This window comes from Molothrus ater, chromosome 6 (genome assembly GCF_012460135.2).
Source record: "Molothrus ater isolate BHLD 08-10-18 breed brown headed cowbird chromosome 6, BPBGC_Mater_1.1, whole genome shotgun sequence".
NCBI lineage: Eukaryota > Metazoa > Chordata > Aves > Passeriformes > Icteridae > Molothrus > Molothrus ater.
This window is the reverse complement of record NC_050483.2, coordinates 11,270,834-11,294,121: the sequence shown is the minus strand read 5'-3', so window position 1 is coordinate 11,294,121 and position 23,288 is coordinate 11,270,834. Positions and strand designations below refer to the sequence as shown.

At 40.7% G+C, this 23,288-nt stretch overlaps 1 protein-coding gene across 3 annotated transcripts in view; it reads right to left on the bottom strand.

Annotated features, from left to right (window-relative positions):
* DENND5A (DENN domain containing 5A) overlaps positions 1 to 23,288 on the bottom strand; it is a 62,751-nt gene that overhangs the window by 27,346 nt on the left and 12,117 nt on the right. For 2 of the 3 annotated variants that reach the window (XM_036383573.2, XM_036383570.2), the window contains exons 2-5: positions 16,338 to 16,409; positions 15,629 to 15,738; positions 14,470 to 15,130; positions 7,773 to 7,960 (exon numbers count right to left, since the gene is read on the bottom strand). In XM_036383573.2, coding sequence (XP_036239466.1) covers positions 7,773 to 7,960; positions 14,470 to 15,130; positions 15,629 to 15,738; positions 16,338 to 16,409 — 1,031 coding nt within the window. The remainder of the gene's footprint in view (positions 1 to 7,772; positions 7,961 to 14,469; positions 15,131 to 15,628; positions 15,739 to 16,337; positions 16,410 to 23,288) is intronic. The other variant, XM_036383571.2, reaches the window with a different exon arrangement.

Sequence of the window (23,288 nt, the reverse complement as noted above, 5' to 3'; positions counted from 1 at the left end):
ATCAGAGCAAGAACCCCAGTCATGTGTGAAACCTGCCTGGAAAGTTAAGAATAGAGAAGTAACTTTGTTCTTCTGTGGAAGCATTTCAGTTTCTCTTCACTGCAGAATCATCATGGACTGTCTCTGTTCTGTTTAACCTTCACCATACAAAATATTTCACTCAGATTGGGGGGTACTTCCAACCTAACTGCATGGCATCATTCTAGGAGCCATCCCTGAATTCAGGCCTCACTACAGCTTGGCAGCAACAACACTTTTCAGGTCTATGAGAACTGACATATCTCCAGCTACTCCCTGTGATTCAGTAAGTGCAGGAGGATGGAAGCACCAGCACAATTTAATTGGAAATAAAAAATTAGAAGATATCAACCTCACATGGAATGAATGGTGAATGATCCCAGAAATCAGAGCTACAAGGAGTTCTGGTAAGAATTTCTGTGGGACTGACCATAGGTAGACTAGAATAAGCTGTGCCTGACAAGACCTGTTCCTTGAAGTAAACTTATGAAAATATACATTTAGTATTTGTGACAGGTTTCTATAGAACAGAGGGTGTCAACTCTCCTTAAAACACAAATATCTTATTGAGCTTCAACATTTAAACTGAAAAAGAATTCTTAAAGCAGAATTCCACTGGACATATTACACTAGCTTGTACAGAGCTAGTCCAGTTCATGCCCTGCTACAATATGACCCATAGTTACAAAGGAAAGCATAAATCCAGATCTCTATTTCCTAATGTTCTAACCCTTCAATATGAAGATTGATTTCTTATGCTCAAAGGAAAGCATACGAAACAATTTGATATCTCTTGTATAGATCCTTTACTGGAAATTAAATCACAAATTTAATTAGGTGTTGCAAAGGAATCCAAGGTCAATAAAGAGAATTAACACATTGATTCTCCAACAGTTTCTAGTGCATCTTAGAAAGTTTTTATGCAGGGCAGGTGTGATTGCTGAAATTCCCCTAATATCAGCACTGCTCCAAGGCAGCATCTGAAGCAAGCACGTTAACTGAGGAGCTTCAAGGCTCCCACTGTACCCATGGTTCTGTGACAATCAGAAGTCAAATCAGCTGGTATTTGTCAGAAACACTGTAAGCATTTCAAGACAGGAGAGAAATAAAGCTTTGAAACCAGGCACAATGCCTACCAATCAGTGCTGAGGGAGAAACAAAAAGCATTGAATTTGCCTCAAGCAGTCTGCAAAATGGCAAGACAGACTCAATAAGAAACTCTTCAACCAGTTTAATTGTATTACTTCCTTTTACAACTTTCTTTAATTGATGCCATTCAACTTTGCTTCCTTTTTGGATCAGATTCTGCAGAAAACATCACTCTTGCTTAATAAGCTTGGTTGTAGCCACAAAGCACTTGGCCAAAAAGAAATCAAACATTAACCTTAGCCATGTAGAAATCCTAATCCTCACACTGAAATTAAACTCCTTGCTAATGGAAGAAAAAGCCAAATTCATTGTTTGCTAAAATTGCTCATAAATATCCGGGCTAACACCTGGTTAATTCTTCCAATGTGTGATTTTCCCTTCTGCAGGGCTCCTCTCTAAGAGCAATACACACAGTTTAAATACTCTGAGCTCCTAACAATGATTGCTTATCATGCAGCTTGTAATTACATTTTCCAGAAACTGGCCTATATGGAAGCATTTTTTAAAAAGTCAGTGTGCAGCAATACTCTAAATAGAGTGTAAAGAATATTTTCAGGGACAGTCTGTAGTTACCCAGTGCCAGCTGAATAACACATAAGATAGAGGACTATCCATAAGCAAAGATTCCATAGGTGACTTTAGCCTCTCTGAACTCAGGGAAGCTGAGGTCATCCTCAAGAATTGCACACAAACTTCTGAAAAGGCCATGCTCCTCAGGGAACAGAAATGGCAAAAACATCTCCATGCACAAGCCCTTCAAGAGGTACCAAACCAGTATTCTTCTGTGAAAATGAAATCTGAAGTAAATCAGTGACAGACACCAGAGCAGTCAATCTCGCTATGCTGCCACACTGTAGATCCAACAGAATGGAATACAGTAAGGAGAGAAGGTTCCCCTGCTTAAAAAGTAAGAAAAATTACAAGGCACTCATTATTTATGAAATCATGGTCATCCAAAGCATTTTGCATGCTAGGAACTGGGCAAGTACACAAAGCAGAAAAACAGGAGTTCTTTGGCCACAAGGCTTTAGTTATTTTGTCTGTGGGGGCAGCATGGCTGAGTGGGTTGTAAATAGCTGACAGTTCTCTACATGCATACAGTTTATTATTTTACTCACACAAAACTAAAATGATACAAAGAAAAGATACTTGGCAACATGTGTAAGTAGAGATATAATTGAAAGAGGATCCTTAAGTTAGGTACTTGGTATTTCAGGTCTCTAGAACAGTCATATTCTTTTATTTCTTGCTTACACATCAGTTTTCTGATCAAAGGAAACCCCAAAACAGTTAAACATCACTTCAGTTCAATAGCAGCCTGTCACAGGAGAGGACACATTACATCATCTACATAAAAGGTTCTCCTGAGACATTACACTAAGGAACAAGGATGTCACATCCTAACTTAAAAACCTGTCCTTCCCATAAACTTTTAGCATTCCAAGTAACAGGGTGTCCAGGTGACATCCTTACAAACCTTAGAAATGTCAATCTAAGCAAATCAGTGTTTGTGTGCCTGGTGCCAATGCCTGGTTCCCTGAAGCCAACAGCACCACTTTCCATGGCCTTAATGGGGTCTGGAGCACACCCATCCATCCCAAAAGCAAAAGACAACTGCAATTCTTTAGTCTGACCTGAGGTACCATAAGGGCCAAAGCCCCACACAGATCTAGCAGGGCCTGCATCAAGCTCTCATCCTTCCTTTCAGCTCTGCTCAAAGGCACAGAAGGAAATTATTCAGCTTCTGCTCCAATACAGCACTGAGAGACTGAAGCCCACTGATCTCCAGCCTGTATCACCTTTGGGCATTTGGCCCTCACCTTGCAAACACCCCCCAGTGCCCCCTGCACACAGAGAACATGGATGTGCAGCTGTGTGCACACATGGCTGACTTGGGGCAAGGTCTCCAGAGGGCCTCCCATCTGCAGGATGCTCCTGGGCTGTCACAGACATGTTTTATGAAAAATCCTTAGGACTTTTTCTCCTGAGAAGCTGAGAGGCCTCAGAAGCAAAATGTAAACAATGGTTATCTGCTGCTGTGGAATGCAACAGGTGCATCTGGGATTGGTCTCATAGAGTTGTTTCTAATTAATGGCCAATCACAGTCAGCTGGCTTGGACTCTCAGAGTCAGGAGCTTTTGTTATCATTCCTTTTCTATTCTTAGCTAGCCTTCTGATGAAATCCTTTCTTCTATTCTTTTAGTATAGTTTTAATAAAATAATAAATCAAGCCTTCTAAAACATGGAGTCAACATTCTCATCTCTTGCCTCATCCTGGGACTCCTGTGAACACCACCATAATGTGCCACTCCTGTAAGCCAGTGGGCACTTTCTGCACTTATTGTCAGCACTGCTGTCCTCCATGCCAGCCCACAATTTGGGAGTGAGAACAGCTTACAGCCCAAAGCCACTGCAGCCTTCAGGAACTCCTCAGGTGGCTGCTCACACTGCAGTACAAGAAAATATAAAACTGAGGCTTGCCAAGAAATTTGCAGTATTATCAAGGATCAAACCAGCAGCACATAGCCTAAGAATGCATACAGAGCAGTGATGATCTTTCAATAATTATCTTGGTCTAATGTGTTAGCATCAGAAGAAAAAAGGCTTTTCAGGAGACCTTTCTTATCTTCTGAAACAACATACAAAAATAAAAACCCACAGAATTTCTTCAGGTTTAGCACTAAATCATCCTTTTAATGGCTGAAATAAAAACTCTGAGAATATATATAATCTGTCTTATACTAGGAGAGAAAATGCATTTTAGGTTTTCAAGTCTTTCAACTTTTCTGACAGGAAAAGCTATTGCCCAAGACCCTTGGGATCACTTCATTAAAAATAGGCTTTTTAATGAGGTACTACTTTGATTTCACCAGTGCTGGAAACTCAGCATTGCTTATTTCCACTGAAAATAATTTCAATTTCTACCATTCTCCTAAATTAGAGTGGTGAGATACACATGAAAATCCTGCTGCACGAAATGGTTTAACTTGCTTGTTAAAAATGTATTTCTGTAGCACTGCAGAAGTTTCTTTAGAAGGAAATGCAAACACACATCAAAAAACCTAATCTTAGTTCAGTACTTGCTAGGTTTGTGATCTGTGAGGAAGCTGCTAAAACCACTTTTATTGATGAGTTTCACTGATAAACAAAGCACACTTCTGCCAGCAACACCTCAAACAGCCACAGGTTCTTCCCTTCCCCTTTGACATCTGCAGCACCCCATTCTGGCACAGCTTTTCCCATGCCCTCCCTTCCCTTCTGGGTTCCTCACAAGCCCCTGGTGCAGCTGCCAGGGAAACCACAAGGATGCTCCTGCACACACAGAGCCCTCAGCAAAGCAGCAGCACCTGTGAGAAAAAGCATTCTGCTGCTGGCATCCACAAGAAACTCAACTCACACCAAACCCCAGCATTTCCTGGTTTCACTGGGCTACAGAGTCAGCTCTGCAGGTCATTGCTGGTCTTCAATGAATTCTCCATCAAGGACTGCTCTGATGTACCCAAAGGATAACCTAAAATTGAATTAACCTAAAATTGTACTAACACAACTTTTTTGTTGGAGATTTTAATCATCATCTGCTACAAGCATTAACTTCTAGGATACAGCTGGATTTCCATGCTCACATGGTAAAGCATCCCCTGGAAACACCAGATGTGACCCAAATATGGGAGGCTGCCACCAAAACAAGCTTTAAGGCGTATGTGTGCAAGACTTAGACCAAACCAAACCTAACTGACGTGGGACACACAGCATTCTCACATTATTAGCCTAAAACACTTTGAGCAAGACAAACTAGTCCTTTTAAAACTTCATTATAAAACCACAATGAAGAAGTCTATGGTGACACTGAGGTATCCATGCTGGGCTAGACAGCAATATTATTTTCTTCCACAATGCCCTTCAACTGAGAAGCACTAACTAGATTTTCTCTCAAAGCTCACCTCTCTGGCCCCTGCTTAAATCTGATATTGCTTTCTTTTACAGCAGCTGTCCCACACATCCACATAAATAGATTAGGAACACAGATGCAGCTTAGGCAGTTTCAAGACAAAGAAAAATTTTTTTTTTGCAGAACTCAGAATAAATTACAAGACAGAACAGCTCTTTGTATACCCTTTGTGACAAGTGAGGAAAATTCTGATATCAGGAGCCTAGAGGAGCTCCTCATATAACCCTGATGAGTTCATAAAGGTTGACATGCATTCCAAACTTCAGAGATAAACAACGCTAAATATATTAATAGCCCCTCTGATAGTGATGATAAATTTGTCTCTATTGAAGTACAAATAATGGAATCCATATGTCCTCTTCTACTGTTCTACAACAACACATTATTCATGTTCCTTGGCAGTTTTTGTTTGCTGTTCTATGGGGGCTTGTTTGGGTTTCTTTCTTGGTTAGCTGGGCTTTTTAAAGCAAACTCCCTACGATGAAAACCTCAATAATAGTGAGCTCCTGTTCTTCCTAGTCTACTTAACCCCTTGAATAAACAAATCTCTTGGTCCAGGATAACTTTTTAGTATTTCCTAAGAGAATGGAGTCTCCAGTCCATTTCTATGCCACAGCTCCATCTCCAGCCTGCAATGCAAAGGATTCAACAGCTCACAAGAAACCTTACCCAGCAGTGACTACCAAGGGGATTTCTCAGACTAGCTCAAACTCATTGTGCACAAAGTTTTAAGAGCTCACTCTTCAAAGAAGAAAGAGAAAAGCTGGAACTTCACAAGGACAAGGAAGTCTCACAGCAAATTCCACCACATGGGCATGTTGCTGCTGCTTTCTGCCTTGTCAGTCCTCCCCTCACAGACAATTCTCATCTATGTAAGATACTAGCAAAAATCTACTCCTCCACCTTCACATAAAAGGCTACCTGTAAAACAAAATGTACATTGAGGTGTCAGATCACTTTTTAATAGTACTTGGATTTCATTTCAAACATCTAAAAATAGATTACCTGCCTTACTTTAAACCTCCAAAATAACCTGATAAATCCCTTCCAAAAACTATTTATCTTTTAAATAACTGAAATGTCTATTTGAAATTAAAATATGTTCATTTAGTTGAAAGTATTACAGTGATTTTAAAATGAGGAAGCTCTTTACAAAAGGAGGACAGTCTTTTAGAAGCTTGTAGTAACAGTGAAAACATCCATGGTGCACATTAACATGCATATCCACACATGCATTTTATTTCATCAGCTATTCTCTCTAAAAAGTGTACTAACCATATTAATTAGGCCTGTCAGTACAGCCAAAATTCTGAAAAAATAGTAAACCAAAGCAATAGACTGTTGTTTTCATGACAAGAACATACAATATTCTGTTATTAATTCTGCCAGTGGAAAATTTAAAAAAAAGAGCCAGACAATGAAGAAATCAAGAGATTAAACACTTGAGTTTTCATAGAAAAAAAATACAGTTTGAAAAAAAAAGTTTTACTTCAAACTTGCCAGGAAAAACAAATGAAAACTACCAGCATATGGATTTGAGAAAAAGAGCAATGTTGGCATGGAGACCAGACTGGAGGTTCACAAAAATATCTTGTCTTTAATTTCACGCAGCTTTTCTAAAAGGGAAGGGTTTTTTTGTGTCAAGCTATGCTGCAGCACTGCCTGATAATGAAAACAAAAACCACCACCACCACAAAACCCTGGGCCTGCCACGCTTCTGCTTTCCCAGAAATGCAAATGGCAATAGAAGAAAACCCAGAGTCAGAGAAAAAGGCAGAGAATCCTACCAGGGCCTCTAAGTAGGGTGTTCCCCATGATTTACACAGTTCCACCCCTTAAAAGTTACACCTACAAGTAAGCAGGGGTCAGACATTTCCTCTGCTGCCCTGGGTAGTGCCTTGATCCTCCCAAGCAGCCCTTAAACTCTCTGGGCACATCCCCAAGGAGTGCTGTGAACTGAACAGGGGGATCAAATAAATGAGGACAATCTCTAGGCAGGCTGAAGGCAGTGCCAGCCCCAAGGAAGAGTTGCAGGAGCTGTACAGAGCATTTCCTTCTCCCTGACCTGGGCTGCTGCTCCCAGGGCTCCTCAGCAGCATCCCAACCAGCAGCAGTGGCCCAGGGACACGCTGACATTCTGCTGCACACTGAAGCTGGCACTCCAGGAGAAAATCTGAAATGGTTCTGTGCACACATCTGGCAGGCTGGGTCCATGCAAGCCAACCCCAGGAGAGAAGTCCAGGGCAGGGAAATCCAGCCTAAGCCCACACAGCAGGAACCAGCCCAGTGCTGATGCCAGCTGAGCTCTTCTCACTCACCACCACAACCTTTTGGCCACAGCTGGGGAATTCACACTGCACTTCCCAGCATTACAAGGGTAATTTTTCCAGCACAAAAATGGTCTCTCTGTAACCCCAGTACATCAGTTCCTGTAAAATTACAGTTGAATTCTATCAGAGCAGACAATCTCAAAAGCAGGGCTTTATCTTTTTCACCAAATTTTTGTCAGCATCTCTAAGAAAAAAGACCTATCCCAAATCAGAGCCAGCAAGAACTTGGCAATGGCTGGTACAGTTCGCACTTGTGTTTTGGATCATTTCTCACTTCCCTCATAGTCATGGACAGTATTTAATCAATCAAGACAAGCTCCTCTCACCTCTTGAGGAAGTTCCAGCTTAGACCTATCATCCAGTCCATTAGAGTGCAAGCCCATGAGGTAAGGGACAGGAGCATCTAGAAAATGAAGGAGGGATGCTGGAAGGATAGGAACATACACATGCTGCCACTGAAATGGAAACATTAGTGCTGTGATGGTCTCTGCCACTGTCATCAGCCTCTGATAATCTGAAAAACATCAAGAAAATTAAATTTTTTTTCACAAATACTTTTAAGTAAATCAATTTAAATTAAAGAAATGAGAAGTTGCTTGAAAACAGAAACCACAAAACCCAGTGCTAGCTGAGTGGCATCATAATGAAAACCCAGACCTGCACACCCAGCACATTTTGCTGAAACAACAAAGAGAGCTCAACCCAAAGTAGGTCATTCTACAAGTCATATGGAAATGAGCAAACTAACCCTTAATGCATGCTAAGTCACTTTCTGCTACCTATACCAGGGTCACCAGGAGCACCAGTTTGAACACAAGCAATATTGTAATCAGCTAAGAAACACATCAGAAATAATTTCTTTTCTCTGTGCTCAGGGCTTTCTATGGAAGCCTTGGATGAAACCCAAGGCATCTGGTATCTCTCAGATAAACATTTTTTCAAAGAGTGTTTAAATGTCCATAAAGCATGCTGTATAGCAGCCAACCCAACAGTGTGACTGAAATAACTATGCAGAAAATGAAAAGGATCAGCTTTGTTTAGCCTTTGCAATGCATGACCAAAGCCTCAGTTCAATGTAAAAACAACTCATGTCCTCCTAGAACTTAGAAGCAGTGTTAAAATACCTGTGCAACACACTGAGACATCTTTTTATGTAGCACTGGTGGCTACAGCAGTTCACACTGCTGAGCAAACATTGCATCCCCTTCATCTGTAACTACAGAGTCATCTCCAAGGGTTTTTGAAATCCCATAAAGGGGGAGGCAGCACCAGATGTATGTTCCAATACAGCTGCTGAAACATCCCAACTGCCTTCCAGCTGCCAGGCTGGAAAGGGTATAAAACACTCACACAACTAGGGCAATTCCTGCCTTCTGTCAGGCTATAAATGCAGCACAAACTGGAGACACAGGATGCCTTTTCATGATACTGCAACAACATCCAGCTCCAGCCAGGAAAGTGGAGGGAATACAAGGAAGAGAAAAAGTCAGTAACCTTCATATGTGAGTATTAAGGTGTGGGGGATGCCTGGTCTTCACCTTTCACACAACTACAGACACTGTGAAACTGAAAAAGACACCTGAATGGGCAGGCTCAGCTGCTGAGGTTTCTGAAGCTGTTGCACACTGTCACAGAGGGCAGATGGAAACTGCAAGAATAACATTTGTTCTAAACACTCTGGAGAAAAATTCAGCTTAACAGAGCACTTCCCAAGTTGATGGCTTTGATTCTATCTTTTGGCCAGCCTCCACTCAAGACTTCAGACAGCAGAAAAAAGAAAGGCCAATAAATTCAGTTCTTGGCATTCAAGATTTATTTTGTCTGGGGAAAAAGTTGCAGAGTTTGGGGTCTGCAAAGAGCCCCACAACCTAAGAGGAACTCAGCACAGGTTTTGCTAACATCACCCATAATTCTGCAACTTACGCTTTTGACTTTTAATCTTCACATCAAGCAGGGCTGGTGGAAAAGGTTATTGGTTGATGGTTTGATGGAACTACCTGTCACAGCAGACCTGCCATGAAGGACCCTTCAACCAGAACAGGTGAGAACAGCTTAAACAGGTTAAAGCTTTTGCCAAAAGCTTATTTGGAGTGAAATACCAATGAACATCACAGCAAAACTCCCCTACTCTGCCTGGACACCAGCTTCTGTCTGCACACCTACATATGGGTTTGCAGCTTTAATCACAGCCTGACTGCAAAGAAGTGATGAATTAATGATAAGCTTTGGGAAGAGGAAGATTCTATTCCATACCCTATTTTCTTCACTTTTTAAAGGACCTTTAAATGTAGCCATAGATACACAAACATTGCAGCTAGCTGGTTTGTATTCAGCTTGTTTATCTGGAAGTACAAGTCTTAAAATAGAAACAGTGTTTTCCTACTACACAAAACCCCCTGTCTGATCCTGCTGGATAATTTAAATACAACTTCTCCCTTTGTCATTAGGCTAACTTTAGTATCAGCCTTCCACATTAATTATACAGTAACATCAATAGGTCAGAGTTTCTATCCAGTGGGCAGCCACCTCCTGCCAGGGAGCTCTCTGCAAAAGCAGCTCTCTGATCCTGGGATATCCACAAGGCTTAAACCACTCCCAAAGATCTGGCTTGCCCAGCTGCAGCCTGCAAGTAACAGTGACTGCATTCTGCTACTGGCAAAAGGCAAGGACAAAGGCAAGAAGCATGAAAATATAAACCAAAATAACTCCTATGTTTTCATAAGTTATACCTACCCAGAGAGGGTATGGAGGGAGTTTTGGGTTTAAAGAAGCAAGCAGCACAATTCTTGTACCAAAGAATTAGAGAAGATTAAAAAAAAACAACAACAAAAAGATTACAAGAGTGAAGAAGTGTTTCAGCAGTGCTGTTGCTCTTGTCCTTGAAATCAGAATGTGCTTTTTCTGGAGTCAATGACATGATCTTTTGGCCTAGTATTGTACACAAGTACTAGTGGGGAAATAATGACATATGACTAGGGCACTGTTAGATGGGAAAGTGCTTAACTGATCACTGGGCAAGGAAAAGAAAATCCACTACTTTTTTTAATATGGCCACTTAAGAACACAGAAAAAGCATGATTTGTTACTCTAACCAACTGCTGTAAATAAAATACATTATCTCTTAAAGTGTGTATGAGAAGTTACACAATAATATTTATCTGTACAAGATTTCAAAAATAAAAGAATAAATAGAGAGGTCCTGTGCCTGGAAAAAGAGGAACAGGATGGGAAGAAGCTGGCAGCTCTAGAAACCATAATTCCACCTCCCCGTTTTCACATTCTACCAGAGAGAAGTCTGTCAAGTGCCCACAGAAATCCTCTGACTCAGCCAAATTTAAAACAATTATACCATCACATTTTGGAACACTTTTTCCTTTTAATTTTCCTACTTCATGGATCACAATGAAATGCTGTTGTATTTGTCAAGTCACTCACAAGGCACATCAAAAAGCCCTGTAGCTGCAGTAAGAGCCAGCTGTGGTTAGCAGAAGCAGTGGGGTGAAGTATCTCCTGTTGTGTGTCTGATAGAGGGATTCAAGCAGCAAGGTTCCTAAATACTGGAGGCATAACCAGAGTGTCCTATGCAAGAGATCAGAGCTAGGCAGCACAGAGTAATACTGCAAAGACATTAATACCTTAAATCTCCAGAATGAACATTATTTTAAACAAATGAACAAAGATGAGGAGGATTCAAAGGCAGAGCAGAAAGAAACCCTTATTTGTACTGTAACATGGCAGCAGACAGCTGCCACCCAGAAAATAAAACTGTCCTAGAGCACAGTCTGTGGCAGCAGTGCATTACATTTCTCCGTTTTTTGTTTCTAGCTGTTTAGAAAAATTACCTCCAAGCAGATTTCACAGCTGTCTTAACTCAGTACACACTTTTCAGAAGAGCTCTAGGTGCTCTCTGAGATAAGGAATAAGTCTATTTCACAGTTACAAGAGCAACATCAATTGCAGGAATGCAAACCAGCTCCCACAGAATATCTGGCAAGGGCACTTCCCACAGGCCTCCAGCACCACTGACTCTCTCCAGAGTTCCTCAGCACTAGCAGCATCCTCAAATTCCTCCCTCTCTGGCACTTTTCCAAATGGTAGACAGGTCTCTCAACAGGACAATCCAGTTGAGGCATTCATTCCCTGCACTTGGCTTACAGCAATCCAAAATACACAAGGCTCTGCCAACATAGTGGGACAAAAGAAGAATTTCCAGAAGCATCAAGTCAGAAACATGTCAAAGGAATCTTAAACCAAAACACTTTCACTGCCAAGAGAAGTTACTCCTACTCCAAGGACTGACTGAAACTTAAAACACTAAAATAATTTGTTTCCAAAAGGATTGCACTTGGCAACAAATTCATAGAGACATATAATTATGAAAAGGTTTGGGTTGAAAGGGACCTCAAGATGATCTAGTTCCACCAGACCTCCAAGAGGTTTGGGGTTTGGTTTTTATTTTGGTGGTCTTTCATTATTTTGTGTGTGTTTGTTTTTGGGGTATTTTTCCAAGTAAATCTTACAAATCTGCTGATCCTGACATGTACTGTTCTAAATCTAAATCCACTCAATGAGTATCAAAATCTCACCTGACCTAGGAGAACAAGAAATTTCTCAGTCACCTCAGCTGTCTTGGGTTGAACAAACTCAAAGGACATTTAAAAACTCAGTATTTATATTCTGAAGGACAACCTAGACTCACAGTGGTGTGCATGCAAGAACATGAAAAAGGCTTTACAAAAGTAAAGCAATCCCTGATTCCACTTAGAACTGAGTGCACAATCACCTGTAGCTCCATTCAATATTTCCTGCTTTACAAAGAGCAAAAAACAGATGTTACTCAACCTGAAGATGTTACTCAATACTGAAGAAAGAGGAGAATATATTAGCACCATATTCCAGTTGAAAAGAATAACAGAGGCAAACAAACAAAAACTAAAGAAAACAGAACAAAAAAGCAGAGAGATTAAATCCCTCAGAAAGTCCTTAAGAGAAGCTATGTTTAAAAAGAAACAATTGCCTGCTATTACTGAGAAGGCACTGCTGCAGCCAGTTCACCAAGCCTGAGGCTCAGAAGACAGCAAACAATTAACTAAAATTATTTTTCTACTCAAGGAAGACTTTTCAACCAAAAACTAAAATGAGAACTTGACAGAGAGATGAGACAGCTCCATAAAATGTACAACACAGCCCAGCTCAGCCCAAGCTTGGGGTGAGGCAGGGAAACAGTGGGCAGAAAGTGTCCTAACTGATCCTCCCTCATCCCTCTGAACTCCAAATGTCTGAGCCTGCAAACAAGAAACTCAAGTGTTCCAGGGCTATTTTAAGCCTCTTTAATTAGCCACTGATCAGACACCTGGAAAGGACCCAAGACAGAAAGCTGAACCTATTAAAAGGGCTTGGAAAGAGAAGCCAGAATCCAGCAGGCTAGCCCAGAAGTGAGCTGAGCTCCAGCCTGGAACAACAGAGCACTCACAAGGGGATGGCTGGAGGCAGCTCCAGGAGCACTGCTCCCACATGGTGATGGACACATGGAGCTGCCAGCCCTCCACAGGAACCTCAGACACCTCCAGGGGCCAACAGCACCACACCTTTCTTCAGGAAGGGTGCTCATGTTCGAATCCTCCACTGGTGGGACACAGGTGTCCACAGAAACTCTCCCTGAATCTCAAACATATCAATGCCTAATCCATTTCAGGGGAAACCACAAAAGAAACTTGACTGCTAGACAAGTATTTCAAGATTTGCTTTGAATTTGTTTTTTAAATCCAAGCGAGTAACCACTACAGAGTTCAGTAAGTTTTTTTGACTGCATCTGAATTACTGTGCAGCTTTTCTCTTGCAGTTCACAGTGTCTATAAAATGATACAACTGTAATTTAACACCCTGATGCCATTACAGACTTTTAATCACCCTGATTGTACACACAGATCCATCCTTAGCTTTAGTCTATGCACAGATCTTAACACACAACATAAAATCTGTATTTCATGCTTGGAGAAGGCTGCTGATAAATGTAGGTAATATTTTGTAAATAGTTGCTATCTATGTTCTACCTATTTCAGTTACAGCTCAAGGGAAGTAAGCACTGAAAACAAATTTCAGTAACACCATGGACTAGCCCTGAATTTGTCTTGGGATCTCTTAGGCTTCCTAACCATTACTATAAAGTAGTGTTCAAAATGCAGGCTGTCTGCTTAAACCACACCATTCTGAATGGGTGAGTCTGGACTAATGTTAGTCAGCTTGGGCCAAAATAAAAGAAGTACAGAAATTATCTTTTGGCATAATTCCACATAGTCTGTGTTAGAGCAACAGGATGTGGAGTAAGAAGGCCAGCATCCACAAATTTCAACACAGAAAATAGATACCAGTCCCACACTACTCACTAATTGATAAACATGCTATTTCACCTCAGTTGCTGCCCATCCTCTTCAAAGCAAGCTTCAACTCTGTGCCTTCAGAGCTGTAACTGTTTCAAGGCCTTCATGGAGATTTGGGATTTGAGCTCAGTCAAAACTTTTTTCAGGTACTTATCTTTCAAAGTAACAACTAAAATGTGACTTTGGGTACTCCAAGAGAAAACTGTATTTGCATGATTAACTCTTCTTCAGAACCAAAGGTATACATTATTGACTGTGTATTGTTTCAGAATGCATGGCTAGTTCTGCAGAGATAGCAGGGAATTCAGCTGAGCAGCTAGACAGGAACATGGAAAAGGCAAACTGCTCTATCCACTAGCACAGTTCCAGAGCCAACAATAAAGGGGTCAGCCAAACCACAAATAGAGGAGATTATGTGAAAAGCCAGTTTTAAGTTTAGGTGTCTAACAGCAGGAGCCAATGCAACACTCTCCTTACAGTGCTTTTCTTTACCTGAAGACCTGCAGACAGATCAGTCAGACTGCAATAGCATGCTCATGCCACTTTAATGCAGCTATTCTGCTGTTTGTGGTGCTTTTAGCATTCACGACACAGTAAGATCTTGTGCCAATACAAGATAAGAAAACAAAACCCAAGTACTCACGCTGTGAATAAAGCAGTATCTGAAACTCCAAAAGGGCACAGGTAAAGAGTTGAACCACATTTTCTACTCCAAGCAATTCAAAAACTTCTTTAACAGGAAAATCAAACAATGGTAGTTCATTGGTGCTTGGCCTCTGGCAGATAATTGGTCCATAAACACCTGAAAACTTCAATGACCTTCCTGCTGGAGGAAGAGGAACCTCATAGAGAATATTGTAGATGTAGCTTTCTAAAGGTAGCGGCGGTGGCTGAGGTGAAGTCACTGCTTGGTGAAGCTGTTCTAGAACTTTCTTACAAGCTTTCATGAAAGACATTGGAGTAATCAGACAAATGCACTTGGAGACATAGAGAGTGTCTCTGCTGATGTCATAGGAGTTAAACCGCTGTAGCTTTGAGACAGAGGTGCCATTGAGGTCCCCAGTGCTGCTGCAGCTCTCCTTGTCATTGGTGGGAGGGCTGTGAAGAATGTCATATTCAGCATTGTGCATATGATACAGGGTCTGCATTGCACTGCAGATCTGTTTGCTAGTGACTTCCTCAAAAAACGTGAGGGAAAATCCAAATGTCCTCGAGCCATCTTCACGGGTAATAATGAAGGAGTGGAACTGAGGTTCTCTGCAATCTGCTTGTGTCTTGAAAGCAAGCCCTTTAGGCATACACAGCTACAAAAAAGGGGAAGGGGAGACAATATCCATTAAAAAACGCTTTTCTCTCCCTCTGCCTGCAGAAGCATTGGTGAAAATGGGATTTGAAATCCACAGGCTGCCATGGCATTTCACTTTAAATTCTATTAAGTGTTACATTTCTGCACAATACAGTGATATGGGTCTAAATCAGAAAAACAAAAGGAATTTATCCAAAGGCCTGCATGCAATTTCTATTGAAACTTATTACTATTTTGTTACCAGCCTCATATTTTTTTATGAATAAAGTAATAAAATTCAAACCCACATAAAGGAAAGTACTTTTCTGGTCACCAAGACCAGAAACCTGACAGAGAAAACTACTGTATTTTATCTAAATTAAGATACACCACATTCTATTAAATGGAAAAATCATGCACAAAAAAAGATTCATTGATTGCAGACTAATTTATTTCCCTACTAATTCTCTAGAATGTAACAAAAAAAATAACCCAAAAGCCATGAAGTGATACTGACCATTCCCACTGCATCCTGGTCAAAAGGGTTCCATTCAACATTCTCAGGATAGCGAGCAAGAACTTTGGATTTAAATGTGCGTCTTAACGGAGTCTGTTCAAAGTTTTCCCCTGCAGATGAAAGAAAAACACACAAGTAAATATTTCATTCCCTTTTTGAGCAAAAACAAGGCCAAAAAGCAGGACATCAGCAGGTAGACTCGAGGGTAAGTGAATTAAGGACACATTCCTTTTAAGAGAAACAGAAAATGCAGACAGTTGGTTAGCATATAGTCAGACTGCAGATATTAGCAAGGATTAGCTTTGTAACACTTCTGTGTTGCTGAGTATCTGTGCTTTTCCTTAAGTGTGGCAATCTTGAGATTGTGGTCATGACAGCAATTCTCTAAGCCACTCTTCAGATATTTCAGATTCTTGTTAAAACACAATGAAAGCTTCAGTTTCAGTGCAATGTTGTTACTGAAGAAAAGCACAAATAGACAAAATGCAAAGATGATGCAACTTTTAGATAGACATACAAGTGACATCATGAGATCTCTTAATTTCATTTTCAAGACTCAGGAAAAAAGATAACCACCATCTATTGCAAGAAGTTAGCTGTGAAGGAAGAGTCTAGAAGGTTAGAAGGTCAAGAACCACATAAATGTCCATGAAGATAGAGCATCAGATGAACAAAGTGCTTTTTTTTTGCCCCACACTTTTTCCTTTACCTTCTGTTGCACTTGAAATGAAACGGCTGCCACCATCTCGGGTTTTAGAGGCCTGTATATACTGGCATAAAGCTATATAACAAATAAAAACAACACTGCATTATACATTTCATACTGTTGATCATGATCACGTCGCTGACACACACCAGTAAAAAACATACAAATATCCGGAATTAGCATGCAGGACAGTCTACTTCCCTAATATACCTTTTCTACAAATACAACTTATACAAATTTCTCATTTTACCTACAAATTTCTAGAAGGAGATGATCAATGTGTCAGAGAAGCTCACTGTTCCTGTACACACAACCAGAACACTGATGCAGTAGGAATAAGCTGCTTGTGAAACTAAAGTTTCACATTTTAACTACAAAATATTTCCAAAGAGCAGATGATGAAACTGACCCCAAGGACAAGACCATTTCAAGGCCTTTAGAAGTGTATTAATTTAAGTGGCATGGTCCAGCTTTCCACAGGTGCTATCCATAGATTAGATTGGCTTAAAGTCTTGTGTAGAAGCTCTTAAATTTCCTCTAGAGCAATGACAGCTCATTGTGATAGCACAGAACTTTCTGCAGTAAATAGTCTGAGTGTGAGCAGTTGCTTTAAAAAAACAAAAATGTACAACTGTGTATCTTAAAATAAGCTTAGCTATATTACTAGAATGCAATTAGCTAAATAAGCATGCAGCTGTTGACAGCTGCACCAACAATCAGGCACAATTGCATGAAATCATATGCTTTAAATAAATGGAACTATTTCAGCAACACCTGCAAAAGAGAAAACACACTCCAACTCCTCTCTTGTTTTCTTACATGCAGCAATTACAAGGCAATAGAAATTGATTTCAGAATTGGTTGGGTTTGTTTTGGACATCTAGAGTAATATTTAAAGTTCAATTTCAAAGCCAAGTTAGAATCTTTATTTGGCACGACACTTACTTGCACTAAGTAGCCACAGACAGAGATCTTGCAGCACTGCCTCTGCACAATACAGAACCTAACAAACACATTACACCAAAGCAAACAGAATTTCCAGTGAATGCTTAACGAGTCCTGTGACAGCTGAGAAGCCTGGTAACTGTGGATTTTCTTGAAGTCTAAATATTATCTCAGACAGGGAACTTACCCTGAATCAGGACCTAGGACAGGTCTCACAATACCCAAAATATGCACACCTATTTTGCTAATTCTCTGGGTTTTAGCACTGAAATTGAAGGAGGCATTGCTTTCATTATTTGTCTTAAAAATCAACAGCTCAGCTAATTTTCATACAAAACCACACAGCTACATTATTTATTAATCTGTTCAACCATATCATTCAATAATATCATTGTTCAGAAAGAAAAAAAAATGCATATTTGGGAAAATCTGAAACAAGTAGAAAGAGGAATAGTTAGGAATAACCAGGACACAACTTCACTGAAATATAACCACCTTATGAAAGAGTAGAGCTAAAGACAGAAAAGATAACAGCATTTCCGCAGCTAACATAACCATAAAAGATGAAAATAAGCATTTAAAGAAACTTTCAGTCTCCCAGAAAGAAAAATGGACATAATGCCACATCTCTACTGACACAAACATCCACTCAAGTGAAGTCAGTCCTCTGTAAAAAGCTTTTAAAAGTATGTCAGGAGATTTAACACACCTACTGTTTTCTATATTTACATCTGTGCGGATGATGTAATGTCAACTTTTAGATAATTGAGGAAAAACCTCAGACATGTACTAAGCTGTTTTGTTCCTTGGCTGGCTTTTTTTTATCTTCCACATACTACGTAGAGGAGAGAAAATACACGAAGGCCAAATTTTCTCCTGAACTTGGAAACCACACAGCACAATCACTGAGTTCACCCTTGTGCAAGGCTATACATTTGAAATTAAAAAGGAAGATCTGTGATTTGAAAACCTTTTCATTAAGAGTAGTAACACTGCAAAATACATGATGCTCCTGGTTCCTTATGATTAAGAAAAATCCCAAACCCTAACAAACACTGAATGGATGTTTACCTATTTAAAGAAGCCTTGCACCATCTCCTCCCAAGAGACATTCTCACCAACACACTCTTAAATTTTTTAGAGCTGGAGTCTGTCTGTAATTTAATGAAAGGACTAAAATTGATTTCTGGAAACCACTGAGTCCTGATTCAGACAGAAACATAAGGAGCCCTGTCAGGCCTTGCTGCCATCCATCAAGGCACTCAGCTGTTGCACAGACACAGCAGCACCCTGCTCTCCCCTCCCTCTCCTCTCCAGCCTGCCCTGCTGGAATACTGCTGCCAGCTCTGCAGGGTGCTCCTCTCCCCTTCCACAGCAGCACAGTCTGCCATCCCCAGCCAGCTCTTTTGGGAGAGCCTTCATGCTTGGAATACCACAAACTACTGGACCATGCTGGCTCCCAAAGATACTGGTTCAAACAAGGCAGGGAACGTCAAGGGACAGCTCAGCGATGTTGGAAAGCTCAGCCCAGGTGATCTGTGCAACTCCAGGACACTGGACACTCTATTTTCTGGCCATTACAAGTAAAGGGAACCTGAGCACCACTATTTCCTTTTCCTGGGCTCCCCCTTCCCTCCTCTCTAGTGGTTGTCACTAGACAGCCATCAGCAGTGGGGAGGGGGAAAATCCACAAACAATACTGACTTACATCCAGAGGCAAAAAGTAATTGACCCTGAATTTCTACATTTATGATCAGCCTCAAACAGAGACACCCTGGTACAGCAAAGCTCCAACGGCAGCACATCTCCAGCAGCAAAAATAACTCAAGGTTTTGAGATCTGTCTCTGTGTGAACTACAGAGTGACAGAATTAAAAGGATATTCTGAGCTGGAAGGGACCTACAAGGATCACTGAGTCCAATTCTTAAGTAACAGGAATCAAGCCACAGCCTTCATGTTATTAGCACCACGCTCTAACCAACTGAGCTAATCTTGGTTTCCTTCAGTTAGTGGATTTATTCAGGAATAATTGAAATGATTTTGATAAAAAGAGTGAAGAGCAATTTTAGCAAATGCAAGAGACCAACCCACCAGAAGAAATGGACAGTTGTATTCTACAACTAAGGAAATGAAGGCACAAGAGGAAATAAACTGATAAAGATATGATGTATCCCATAAGTTGAGCTAGAGAGCAAGTCCCCACACTTAACAACTATCAAAGGAGTGCTATCCTCATATCATGTTTTTCACAAGGTCTCTCTCCCTTAGAAGAAATGGCTAGAAAGTACTTTCCTTATCCAAGTTATAGTAAAGAGGTCCTTAGAAATTATTTATCTAAAAATAATTTCTTTCTGTTATACACGTTCCATGCAAAAGGAAAACTTTGGAGGTTTTTAATGGAACACAGTATTGCCTGCTGAAGACTAAAGAGGTCTTTCAAACACCATTGATGTTCTTCACATACACATTTGTCACTCACGGTGTTTGTTATATCAGAGGAAAAGCTCTACAAAAATCAAGATGCAAAATGTCCCACACACTGCAAAGTTGCAACTACCTTGGACTTAAATCAGAATCAATGATCAAACAGCTACAACTATAAGATTATTTGTCAAGAAATGTCAAACAACATACGAAATCCATAAACACCCAGCAATACTTCAGGAAGTTTCAGGCCAACATCAAACCTTCAAAACAGTAAGAATCCCACTGCATTTTGCAATGTAAACAATATCATGAAAGCATAGAGAAATAGAATTTCACCAGGCACAGTACAAATCCATAAGCACCAGTTTACTGCAGCCCTGGCAATGCACCCAGCAGGGGAATGACAGTGAAGCAGAGCATCTCAGAATTTCTTTGTAATTGGAAAAAAACCTGCTCCCTGTGTCATCCCACTCAAAATAGGATCAGTGAAAAAACATGGATTAAAAATAAACAAATAGAGAATAAAGAAAGGGTTAACAAAGATGAAAATTTCACTAATCCAGTTCAGCCACACAAACAGCTTAATTAGCTCATGGTGATTCCCCAAAACAGGAGGGAAGCAGAAAGTAAACCACAGACACAGAGGCAGTGAAACTGGTGAGCAGAAGTTCTAATACCTGCTAGCTCCTGAAGCCAGCCCTCCTCCTGAGGCCCAGCTCAATACCTGCTGGCTCCTGCCATGCCACATAATAAATAGATTTTTCAACACCAGCAACCATCACCCAGCTCTGGTAATGCTCTTTGCTTCCTCTCCCATTTTTCACGCTTTACCAACCCTCCCCATTAAACATGAAAGAAACATGATAGATCCCTGCTGCCCTGGAGATGGCTGAGCACCTGCCTGCCCAGGGGTGGTGGTGAATAATTCCTCTTTTGCTTTACCTATTAAGCTGTTGTTATCCTGACCTGAGAGTTTTCCCACTTTCAGACTTCTGATTCCCTCACCCATTCCACAGGAGGGGAGTGAGAGGCTGTGTGGGGCTGCCTTAAACCACACCACCGTGTAATTTGAGAAGACATGCATGAAAGACTTGAGCTATTGGAGTCAGCTTGCTCATCAAAAGGGAAGTCACCAGCTAGACACAGCCTCTGAGGAAATCTCCTTGGCTGAGGGATGGCCAAGGCTGCAGGCTTGGCCTGGCTCTTCCTGGGCAGGCAGAGCTCAGCTGAGAGCAGGCTCAGACCACAGAGGGGGACACTCAGCTCCAAGAGGATTAAATCCCACATCAGAGGCAGGTAACTCTCCAACACCTCCATCTCACTTCTTTTCAGTAAACTGAACCTGAGGGACTGAATTGTGTGCATAAAGCAAACTACAAACCTGCTCAGGATGACCAGAGAGTTGAAACACATTACATTTATTTGGAAGATCCAGCTCAAACAGTCCCTGCTCCCCTTTTCACTGCTGCATGGCAGCTCACACCTCTGCTCCAACAGCCACCTAATACTGTTTGCAATGTATGGAACCATGATGGGCTTTCAGTTCCAACTTCATTTACACCACCTGAAATTATGCTGGCCTACATATCTGTAATTTGGACTTTGCAATTACCACCACATTAGAGCAGCTAATGCATGCACTGCAAGTATCCTACGCTGAGCTAACAAGTACACCTAATTTTATCAGTCCCTTCCTGAGTCACCTAACACTGAACATGAGCCACATCACCACAGAGATTTGCAGGGTATGCTGGAAACCTCCCTGGCTCTCAGTTATTTTTCTCCCCCTTCTTACCTGTGTTACTTCTCTTGCTGCTCCACCTGTGAGCAGTGGACAGCAGTGTATGTGTCTTGGTCTGATGAGAATTAGGACTTAACAACTGATAGAGTCTCCAACCTAGGCAGGAAGCATTTCTTTCCAAGTGTCATGCATCAATCTGCATGAAGCTATCCATATCAATGGATATGACGTTTTTGTAAGATTATAACAAGGAAAAAAAAGAGTTCCATAAACTAAAATTAAAACATTCAATTCAAAACCTGCAAATGCCATCTACCAAGCTTTCCACAGCTTTGAGCGGGACTAAAAAGAATGAACTCTGAAGGTCTAATTTTAGCTCTTTGCTGATTTACCCAGAGAAAAATATGATTCACTGTCTTCTGTATTCCTCTTCAGGAAAAGAAAGGAGGGGAACAAGGGTCTTCCCAATAAAGTAATAAGAAAAATGGTTAGGTTACACAACTTGCAGATTCACCTACTTATGACCTTGCATAGATGTGACATGTTTCCACATGCATTGCTTACAAATCTCTAATGCAAATTTCCAAGAAAACTTGTACATGATTCTAACAATTCAAATTTTCCCTGCTGACTAGCTTGCTTCTATGTAAGAATGTTTTTAACCCTGCATTTTTTGTCTTCAATATCTCAAATCGTTCTTCTCTGTAAATCCTGCGCTGCCATGAAAAGTTTCCATTACATAATAGAACAGTGCCTTAAGTTGTCCTTAATGAGAAAGGGAAAACTTGTTCAAAAAAAAAAGCCAAGGATACTTTGCAAATAAAGCCTTTTTAAAACTGAGTCATGGCCTTTTGAAAATGCTGTCAATTTACCATTTGGCTTTAATATTTAGAAGGTGACTGCAGTGCTACAACTCTAAAACTTATGCAAGACTAAGAACTGTACAGGAACTTCTCCCTGCATCTCAGCTAGGAAAAACATCTTTGAACAGCTATCTCAGATGTAGACCAGCTCAATTTTCCCTCTATGACAACAGAGAGCAAGTCAGAAGAGGTTACCTTAGTTACCAGAAAAAGTGCCCCAAAAACAAACTAAATGGTGGTGGCAATACTGATTTTAAGGCATGATTAATACTGCCACCTTTGTTTGTTCACTGAGTCCACTCATCTGCTCAAAATAATTATAGAACAAAGATCCAGAAAGCTTGGCTGGTTCTGATTAAGTGGTTTGCTGCTTCCACCCAGCCAGGCAGCTTCTTTCTTTAAATTCCTGTGATACAGCCTGCTATTAATTCAATTCATTCTGTCTCAGTGTACATTTATTGTATACATGACATCTTCAAATAAAAAATTCTTAGCATGCAATTAAAACATTAACTTTATATTTTCCACATAAAGACACTTACTGGAATCTTTTAGCATACAGAAACTCTATCAATTTCTGCTGTCACTAAAATGAATGTCTTGAACTAAATATAAAACAGCTTCAACATGAAACAGTCATATTGCTGTAATTAACAAATGAATAAGAACAATGAGAATTTGTACCAGCAACAGAAACTATGAGCCATACACTTAGGGCAGCTTTCCTGTACTACTCATCACAGAGAATCCAGAGAAAATGGATTTAGCTTTGACAGGACCCTACAGACCCTACAGCCACACCCTCTAGCTCTGCACTTTCTGCACCACAGCTCAAAGGATCTGGTAACGGTGGGAACCCTCCCAGCTCTGCAGGGTGGGGGACTGGAGACTGGAGACCCAGCTGACAGACAAAGAGCAGAGGTTTCAACAACTGAGGGCTGCAAGGCAAAAGTCACACAACAAGGGGATTTGAACAGC